The sequence below is a fragment of the Macaca thibetana genome, chromosome 5, assembly GCF_024542745.1.
Source record: "Macaca thibetana thibetana isolate TM-01 chromosome 5, ASM2454274v1, whole genome shotgun sequence".
Lineage (NCBI taxonomy): Eukaryota > Metazoa > Chordata > Mammalia > Primates > Cercopithecidae > Macaca > Macaca thibetana.
The window spans coordinates 149,523,756-149,534,519 of record NC_065582.1 but is presented as its reverse complement, the minus strand read 5'-3'; the positions used below and the strand labels follow the sequence as shown (position 1 = coordinate 149,534,519).

The window sequence follows — 10,764 nt, the reverse complement described above, 5'->3', positions numbered from 1 at the left end:
GCGTCTCATGTCACCTAAGACATGGACTGGACCCCTGCGCCCTCCACCTTGAGCCCGGAACCCGAGGACGGCCGCGAGTCCGCTGTGGCCGCCCTGGATCAGCTTCAGGTGGAGCTGACCCACGCGTTGCACTGACTTGGAAAAGCGGCTGAAGTGCACACAAGAAGCTGCTGCCCACAGCCAGCTCTGATTTCTCGCATCCCAGTCCCAATCCACGGCCACCTGCACTTTGCGTAACGTTGCGCAGGGGGGCGCTCCCGAGAACCCACACCCTCCCGCCCGGCCCAGGTGCGCACCAGCCCGCGCGGGGCTCCAGCAACCTGGCGGCCGACGGGACCGGGAGCCGCCAGGCGAGCATAACAGCTGGCGAGTGCGCCTTGATGGGAGCAGAAAGGCCCCCTAGGAGCCTTAAAGGCCTCAGAGGAGCTACCCGCGGAGATCCGCTCCCGGAAAGGTTCCGGGACCACGCGGCGTGGAGCACGTGAACTGCGCAGCTTGGCTATAAAAACCCCCGCTCAGACGCGCGTGGGGAGCAAGCGGAGCGGCAGGACGCTGCCACCTGCGCCAGGAGAGATAGGGATGAAGCGACCCTCCCTCCAGGACGCCAGAGACAATCTGGAGACTTGATGCTTCAAACTCTCCGGGCCTGGCTTGGGGTTGCGTGCGTCGAACTTTGAGACTGGATTCCCTGCACTTGGGCAGAGACGCGCAGACGCCCGCGAGTGTGGATTCCCGAAAATTCTCAGGGCTCGTGTGACCTTTAGGAGAGTTGGAGGGGGCGTAGTAGAAATCTCAGGCTAATTGATTTCTTGTCCTCCACCACGGAGGCAGCCAGGAGCCCTCGGCTGTCCACAGAGGAGCCTGGGAGACCCCTGCGCACTCCCGAGGCCCCCGCGCCCAAGCCCCGGCCGTCCTCTAAGCCGCAGGTTATTTCTGTGCCCGAGAGAGGCGGACTCGGATAAAGTCGGGACGCCTTCTCGTACATAAAGTTTCATCTGCTCTCCTCGCTCGCACTGTCCCTGCCGCCTGGCGGCCCCCTCCTCCCACGGTGGGCGCGGGCGGGGAGATGGCCGCCGGCGCTTCCCGGCGCAAACTGGCGCTGCGCGCGTAGCCGCAGCCACGCTGACCTCCCGCTCCAGCTGGCTGCTGCTCTGAGCCCTGGCAGCGGCCAAAGGCGGAGGCCCAGAGGGGCAAGAGACCTCTGCGACAGGGGCCCGAGGGTCCGTATGGCAGCTCGTCGCCGGCGGGTGCTGTGCGCCACTGAGCTCCCCAGTGGCGCTTCGGGCTCGGAGCGACTCTGAGCCGCGCCGCCTGCAGAGATCGACCCGGCGATTCCGCGGAGCCGCGGGCAGGAACCCGAGGAGCAGGAGGTGGCGGCGGCGGCAGTGGCTTTTCCTCCCAGAGGGCGATGTGGCCGGCAGGCGCGGGCACCAAGCTGCCCTGTCCCCGAGACTCTGCGCTCCGGCGGGCAGCTTTCTCTGGTAACCTCACAGCCCTGCCCTCTCACCTCGTGCCGGCCGGCCGCAGCGTCCGGGTCTTCATCAGCGCCAACCCTGAAGGTACGTCTCTCGCTCGGGCTTGCCCGTCCGTCCTTCTGTCCGTCCGCGCTGCGGAAGCGGGAGTGTGTGTGTCCGCCCTCCAGCCCGGTGCGCCCTGCACTCCCTTTCTCCAGCTAAAGCCGTGGCCGCCCTGAGCGCGTGGGAATTTAATTTGAATCACTTTTCTTCTCCCCTCGCTGGTCGGTTTTGCCTGCTCACTTCTATTAGGACACCCATTCTCCACCCAGGGTTATTCCCCTGGGTCAATCCGAGAAACATGCAAGGCATTAGCCGGCCCTCCTGGAAGCACCATTCTGCCGCCGCCGCCACCACCTCCTTTCCCCCGCCCTTTTTTAAGCGGTTTCTTCTCCGAGATGACCGCAAACGCAAACAGTAGCTCTCCTCCCTGAGGCGGGTTCCTGAGTGCGGGGCTCCCTCCGTGGCCACTTTTTCCAGCTGAGGCGAGGTGAGTTCCTTGAGACTCTCCTCCTGCAGGTGCGATGGTGCCCTTTGCAGAGGCCAATCAGACTTTTGTGAACCGGAGGTCCAGGGGGACACGCTCTGTGGGTCCCGGAACAGGCTTCGCGGTGGAGCACGCAGGATGAGCTCATCTTCTCCGTTGGGTCACAGGGCTTGGTCTTCTGTATCTAGAACCTGGCCTACTCAGTCATATTCCTGCGTAAGGCACCTGGTAGGCACTCCATGAAAACTTGTTGATTTCTTGTTGCATTCACAACCACAGAGGTTGAACGCTGGGCGGTCAAAGCCTGGCTCATCACTACCTCCCAATCCTTAGTCCTCAACGTTAGATTTCATTTCCAGTAAGTGGGGGGTTGGGGAAGGAAGGATGTATTTGTACTGGGGCTGGATAAAACTGCAGGAATTACTCTTTTCTAGGAAAAAAAAATGTTTGGCTATGAGTCTATAGGAGACTGACAGAGGTGAGAGGTTTGAGAATTATCATTTTCTGCACTCTAACAAGACTTTGGGTCGAGGAGTCAAGGAGAAACGTCCACATTCAAACGATCGTTGGATATAATTCTCATTTGAAAACCCAAGGTTCTGGTTTCTTGGAAAAGCTTTCGGAGAAGACCCACAAAAGTAACTTCCTAGAAAATTACCGTTTCGGAAAAAAAAAAAAATAGCACTAGCAGAATTCTGAGGTAAAGCTTACATTATGAGAAGGAGTTGGGGAGAGAATCAAAAAGATAACATGCACTAATTCGTATTAGAAAAACGATATGCTTTGGGGAGACGGCACGACTGTCCTTTTATCAGTTTACAGCTCACTTTCAAAGAACTTAAGGAGGCTTTTAGGATGATACAGTACACTCAAAAAAATCATTCTATCTCCGAGATGTCTTCTAGTGTTTGTACCTAAACCTGGATTTAAAGGGAAAAAGAAATGGAGATATTCAGCCTATTTAAGGAAATTTGCAACTTAAGTGTTCAGGATTACTTCTTAAAATATTGCTAGAACATTTTTAAGTGAGAGAATTTTGGTAGAAAATGTTTCAATGTTAGACATTTTTAGTTCTGAGCTTTAAAATAAACTCATATGAAATGTGTTTCAATCTGCTGCTGACGTGAAGCTAGCTAAATCACTCTTTTCCTTTAAACATGCTGCTTCTAAAATACAATAAAAATTCTGTTAATATGTGTAATTTTTTCTTGCTCTCTAGATTTGCAATTTCTAAGATAAAACGATACTGAATTTATACTATCAGCTTAATATTGAGTTAGTACTCAAGGTTAATGTCATTTTTTAAGCCTGTCCATATTATTCTTCAAATTCCCTAGTTTCTTGAAATAAAAGATTTAGCATAGATTAACCCTAGGAAAGCGAACAGGAGGGAGGAGCCAGTCATGCCCCTTGGCTAAGGTTTGAACTGGACAGCTTCCACAAGGATCTTAACAAACAAAACAAACGTGAAGCTTACCTGGGAAGTTTCAATAGGGGCAGGATCTCAGATTTTATCCAAATTGGAGAGCTGATGGCATATTAAATAAAAAAGACAGATGGGCATTTTTAATGATCTGAATGTGAAGCCTTAAAATCTTGGTAAATGCTCTGTCAGAGGCAGCACTTGACCGTGTGATCTTTATGGATGCAATTTAGAAAGCAAATGCTTGTGTTTTGGTACGATCCAATATTAGATTCTTGGCCAATACTGAAGAGCCTCTCTACTGTCAAATTAAGACAGAGAACATTATCTCATGCTTTCCTTTACAAGCGGAAATCCAATTTATGTTCTAAATAAAAGCTGCTTTGTGTTGAACTCATAGCAATACTCAGAACCCAGCAAGGATTTTGCTTGGAGTATTGTTTTAATAGGTAATGCTGTACAAGGCTTGCATGGAATTTCCCCATCAGTAACGAAGATAATAGAATGGAATAGATAATAGAATGAATAGAACTTTTTTTTTTTGAGACGAAGTCTCGCTCTTGTCACCCAGGCTGGAGTGCAGTGGCGCAATCTCAGCTCACTGCAACCTCCACCTCCTGGGTTCAAGCTATTCTCCTACCTCAGCCTCTAGTAGCTGGGATTACAGGTGCCCACCACCACGACCGGCTAATTTTGTACTTTTAGTAGCAACAGGGTTTTGTCATATTCGCCAGGCTGGTCTCGAACTCCTGACCTCAGGTGATCCACCTGCCTCAGCCTCCTAAAGTGCTGGAATTATACAGGCATGAACCTCTGCACCCGGCCATAGAATTTCTTTAGAATGAAAAAATTACTTTCCCATGTATTAGTTCATTCAATATATTAATTTTGATTTCTATCCTCAAACAACCCTCTGAGTGTAGGGTAGTGGACCAGGGGTGCTCCATCTGTTCTACAGATGAGATTACTGAGGCTGTATCAAATTATACCACTTGCCTGAATTAATATAGCAGAGCGAAACAGAGTAGAGCCTAGAGGACCCTGAAAACACTTCTCTTGATATTATTTTATCCAGCCTAGGCTCTTGACAGATCTCTGTGAAATATCTCACACCACATGGACAAGACAATCCAGATAGGGGGGATAAGCACTGTCCAGCATCTTCTGACTGTCAGACTTAAAGAGTATGAACAGCTGGCAGGGAACATGGCTATGCTGACCCACTTTGCTCCCACCAAGAGGTAGCCCCAGGCATTCAAGGAAATTTCAGAATGTGCTGGACTCCAATTGACACATTCATGTCCAAAAGTGTATCTGCCTCTGACTAGTCCCCACCATGTGGAAGATGCTGGAGAAGGACCCATGTGGGGGAGGTGATAGCATTATCCCAGATTTTCTTAAATGGATGGGCCTTGGACTTCATCTAGTTCCACCTCCCACCCAACATAGAAATTCCATCTGTGACATCTTCATCAATCCTTGGAAGTTTTCTAGTCATTTAGCTACTGTACTTCTGCCAGAACAGCACTTATAGCTCCTTGGAAAGATGATTTTAAAACCCACATAAAATCCTTTACTGTGATTAGCCTAAATAGCCCATGCATATGGAGATGAGAGGAACCTGCCAGATTCCTGTTATTAGAGTGTAAAGGTCCTCCTCTTCTCTGTCTTCATTCTTTATCAATTTATAGGAAGGTACAGTCTTAACACAGAAGGAAAACCAAAATATCACTTTTATTACTGATGAAAATGATGCAGGTCCACAATCCATTATCTGTGATCATCTGGGCCAGATATGATTTTGGAATCTCTTTTTTCAGATTTTGAGGAAAAATACTTATATACTGTCTAATATGTGGGGCCTGGGGTAACAACCCATGTCGGATATGAATAGGTATATAAGGAAACATGAGTTCAGTCTAAGCCAGTGTTATACAGAACTTTCTGTGATGCTGGAAATGTCTCTCTGATATGGTAGCACTAGCCACATAGGGCTACTGAGCATTTGAAATGTGGCTAGTATGACTAAGAATATGAATTTTTCATTTTATATAATTTTAATGGATTTAAATTTAAGTAGACTCATGTGGCTTTTGTATCAGATAGCAAAGCTCCAAGTGGAGTGATGCAGATTATAAGTAGCTTCCTGTCAGCCAAGGTCAGGTTTGGCCATCAAGGACTCAGGTCACTTCAGGTTTTGCTACCAGATGGATTGGAGGAAATCTTTTATTTTCAAAGCTTTGAAGATTTTTGGAATTGCGGGTAAAAGATATGGACTTTTATTGGAGAATATGGTTTTAACTCTGGGTAAGGGACTTTCCCAATATTGAACCCAAGAATTAGACAGGCTTCACCCCCAGTCACTGTTAGCAGTGGGCAGAGCACAGACCACTCTCCCTGGCTCGTGGACAGAGTAGATCCCTTTAAACCTTAACACATGGAGAAGTAGAGGAGAATGGCAATTTTATGAGAGAGGAAGAAGAGGCTGGGCTATCGTGGTCAGATTTTCCTTCCACCTGCAGCCATCAGATTAAGATACTTCTCCTCCCCTAAGGAGTAATTGACAGCATCCTACACTAGTGCATTACCTTTTGCATGCAAAAAGATATCTGAAGTGGAGAAAAATATATTTGAACACTTAATCATTTTTCTGTCCACTCAGATTTCTGTGCTGGTCATTATTGAGAGTTGTGAACTCTTGTCCACAGTGTTGATCAGGTGTTCATACCATTACCACTTGATTTTCTTTTGTCTGCTATGGCTTTGCATCTTCCCAGACTCTTCATGCCTTTGGAGTCTCCATAGGAAAGTTTGTTCTCCATTACAGTGGAAGTAACAGCAAGAAACATGTTTTCCCTTTATGTGTGTACATGGGTTCATTTGCTACAACTAGTGATCAATTGTTTGAACTTGCCTCCCCACCCAAAAGGCAGAAATATCTGCATTGAGAAATTCACGTGAAACCTATCAGTATTCTTTACCATTATTCTTCTTACTTTTCCTACTATCCTGATTATTTCTGTGGCTCCCTTTTTATTGTCATTATGAGTAGTGGAAAAAAAAATACTGTAAAAAGCATATATGTGTGTATATGTACGTACACACACATATACACAGCCATTTTGATACAAGAACATCTTTAAAAACTAAGTTGTCAAGGGGAATATACTGAGTTGCTATATTATGATAAATGCACATAGGACACTTATAGTAAATGAGTTCTAAAATGTTAGCGGTTGTATCTTCTAAGTCCTGAAGCAGACATTATTCAAGCGGAGAAATTATTGGATAAAATATATATAGCTAGACTTGGGAGCCAGGTTTCTTGCATTTAAATCCTCAATCCACTATGTAATGCTGTGATTTCTTGAGCAAGTTGCTTAACTTCCTTGTTTTCAATTTCACAGTTTGTAGAAGAAGTCAATGATATCCCCTGTCTCACAGAGTTATGGACTAGATTACATAAGCTAATAGATGTAAAGCACTTAGGACAGTGCTGGGCATGTAGTAAATATTAAATAAATGTTTGCTATTTTATTATTTATTACATTCTACCATGATCCAGACACTGTGCAGGTGTGTTTAAGCAAATATAAATATGTCCTGCCCTCAAGGAATGCAGTCCATAGAGGCATATAAATTAGAACTCAGTACAGTTATGCATTGCTTAATGACAGGGATATATTCTGGGAAATGTGTCATTAGTCAATTTTGTCATTGTATGAACATCGTAGAGCGTACTCACACAAACCTAGATGATACCGTTTACTATACACGTAGGCCATATGGTAAAGCCTTCTGCTCCTAGCCTACAAACCTGTATAGCATGTTATTGTACTGAATACTGAATAGGCAATTGTAACAGAAGGGTATTTGTGTATCTAGACATACCTAAACATAGTAAAGGTACTGTTGGCTGGATGCAGTGACTCAAGCCTGTAATCCCAGCACTTTGGGAGGCCAAGATGGGCGGATCACTTGAGGTCAGGAATTTGAGACCAGCCTGGCCAGCATGGTGAAACCCTGTCTCTACTAAAAATATAAAAATTAGCTGAGTGTGGTGGTGGGCGCCTGTAATCCCAGCTACTTGGGAGGCTGAGGCAGGAGAAATGCTTGAGCCTGGGGGGCAGAGGCAGCAGTGAGCTGAGATCATACCACTGCACTCCAGCCTAGGTGACAGAGACTCCATCTCAATAAATAAACATAATAAAGGTACTGTAAAAATACAGTATTATAATCTTATGGGATCACTGTTACATACGTGGTTTATTCTTGACTGGAATGTCATTATGTGGCACATGGCTGTAGTAAAATACAAACTACCCCAGATCTTTCATGGAATTAGGTGCTTCCAAAAATCACTATAGGGGTTGGAGGAGCAAAAGTCAGGGGCACCACTGGGTATTTAGTTCACATTGTCAAAGCCGCCACCCAGAGGGTAGGAAACTGCAGAAGCCATTGCCAGTATCACAGCTGCCCCTGAGTACTGGGTAGCTGCTCAGCCTCTGCAGAAACACGTTTGTTGAAACCTGCATGTTAGCCACTATGACTGCTGGTGAAGGAACTTTGTCCTCCAGATCTTATGCAGGTACATCCCTTTGGTAGAACTAGAATTGAGTTTGGACCCTGGCAACAAGCAAGTCTAGAAACTTCAGGTTTTTAGCCCCTGCAGTACTAAGGAGATAGATAATGGAAGGAAGAGACAATGAATAATCAACACCAAGAGGTAGTATCTAGCCAGGGGGAAGCAGACACATTCACTCACTCAAGCAGTACATATTCATGAAGCAACTACTCTATATGGAGTGCTGTTATGGTGCTTAGTATACAGAAAAGTGAACAAAACAGACTAGGTCTCTGCTCTTATGGTATTTCCATAAATAATATATATGTGACAAGCACTATGCTAATGATATGAACAGATCATTAAAGGAGCACCAAGGAGGGTTATGTAAACCAACTCGGGGTGTGGAGGGGGTCAGAATGAGGGGTTAGTATGGCTTCCCACATAATGAATAGAGCCAGGCATGGAAACTATTCTGCATGATAATCAAATATGAGGCAGAGTAATGATGAGATCTCCACAGGGAATAGAAAGAAATAGTCTTTATCATTCAGCAGAAAGCTTTTATCATTTTGAATAGAAGTGAAACTGATGTCTTGAGGTGATATTGTTTGCCCTTGAAGGTGGCTTATTTAAAATGAGGTTTGGAAGAAAGGATGACTTGGACTATAAAGGTAAACTATACATATGATTTTGCAGTTTAAAAAATCAGCTTATAGATCTTTTAAAATTCTTCTGTAAGCAGTGTATATCAGAGCAATCATACCATTTGCTATTCAAAACAGTGTGTAAAGGTTTCTATTTTATTTCTCTTTCAGTTATCTATTGCTATGTGTCTACCTACCAAAAACCTGAGTGGCTTAAAACAACAATGATTTCTGTCTCACAATTCTGTGGTTGGTATTTTGGGCAAGGCTTGGCTGGGTGGTTCTTCTGTTCCACGGGGTATTGAATTGAGTCAGTCATTCAGCTGCTTTCAGCTAAGCCTAGACTTGGCCGGGCTGGAAGGTCCCAGTAGGCTTCATTTACATGTCTGGCAACCCAGTTCTCCTCCATGAGGGTCTTCTCTCCGTCTCCAGCTTTTCTCTCATCTTTCAGGAGTCCAGCCCAAGAGTCGTTATAGGGGATTGGCTTCCTCAGAGAAAGGAAGTGGAAGCTGTTTGTCCTCTTAAGGCCTGGGCTTGGAAGTCCCAGAATGTTTATTTTGCTGCGTTCTGTCATCAGTGCAAGTTATTGGGCTAGTCTAGATTCAAGGTGGGGAGAATTAGACCCCATTTATTAATGTGAGAAGGGGTGTGTGCATATGGGGAAGGGAGGAATAAATAGTAGCTGACTTTAAAAATTACCACAACCCGCCTTTTATTTTGCAGTTTCTTTGACCTCCCTTTGTTATAATTAGATTATGTGAGACAACAAGAGCATAACCCAGTGTCATTGCAAGTATGATAGTAAGTCTTCAACAAGTTTTAATAATTATTGTCATTATTACTATGTGTTATTGAAGACTGAGAATAACTCAGTAAATAGCACCCTTCTTCCCCTCTCAAGTTCTGAACTAACTGAAAATCAGTTTCTGATAAAAAGAGTTTGCAGATAGAAGATCAAAATATCACCATTTTTCCTGATAAAGATAATGGAGAATGCCTTCATGCATCCTAATACTAAATAGCAGAATTAGATATTCTTCTGGCCACTCATTGGAGGTGGTGGGCCTCCAGAGACCTTCCATCCTGTGGCCTGCTCCAGAAAACAAGGAGCCTGGAGGAGAGAGTGAAGCCATGCTCCCTGGAACAGGTCAGGTCCCAAGGGGTAGGAGTGAGCAGGTGGGCAGAAATTGCCTGGTTTCTTCTTCCCTTGCTTTCCAGTCTGGGAAGGTTAAATGAGGTAAAGAGAGTCCAGGGGGTCCTCATTACATCACAGCCCATTATCTCATAAAAAGAAGACAGTGAGGTACAAGCTACTAAAGATAATAGCAGGAACGATATACATGTATCTGTACACATGTTTCAGATACTCAGTACCAGAATACATTTGTAAGGTAAGTTCTTAGCATGGCCTTGGGAAAAGTCACATATTTCTCTATAAATAAGTTGTTTAAAGCCACTAAGTTTTGAAGTAGATTGATATGCAGCAATAGATAATTGGCAAATTAAAAAAGTAAAAACACACAAGCACCTTTTAAAGTGGCAAATGATGATTCTACAGAGTAACAGGAAGTAATTAGGTTTGATAAAGTAAGCCTAAGGTTCTTCTTTTCTTAATCCATCCTTAGCAAACTAACACAGCAACAGAAAACCAAATACTGCATGTTCTCACTTATAAGTAGGAGCTAAATGATTGGAACACGTGGACACATAGAGGGCAACAACACACACTGGGGCCTTTCGGAGGGTGGAGGCTGGGAGGAGGAAGAAGATCAGGAAAAATAACTAGTGGGTAGTATGCTTAATAGCTGGATAATGAAATAATCTGTACCACAAATCCCCCATGACACATGTTTACCTGTATAACAAACCTGCACTTGTATCTTGAACTTAAAAGTTTAAAAAAAATCAGGCTGGGCATATCAACATTTGTTGAAATACTAAAAGTTCCATTTTGTTGGGAAATCTCTGGCAATATGTATTTCACTGATACAGTAGGAAAATGTCAAAAAGCGACCAACTTTGAGCTCTAAGCATTGATGAATTCCTATCCAAAACAGCTGCAGAAGATCTGTAATACCAGCATTCAGGCATTAAAGATAATCTGTTTATAAACATAAAGCAGCTAATAA

The 10,764-nt window shown here is 44.8% G+C and overlaps 1 protein-coding gene across 1 annotated transcript in view; it reads left to right on the top strand.

Moving 5' to 3' along the window:
• The first annotated feature begins 376 nt into the window (after positions 1–376).
• The window catches only part of NWD2 (NACHT and WD repeat domain containing 2), a 196,344-nt gene continuing 185,956 nt past the window's right edge, over positions 377–10,764 (top strand). The window contains exon 1 of the mRNA XM_050790903.1: positions 377–1,559. Within this exon, the coding sequence (XP_050646860.1) occupies positions 1,409–1,559 (151 nt within the window). The 5' untranslated portion in view covers positions 377–1,408. The remainder of the gene's footprint in view (positions 1,560–10,764) is intronic.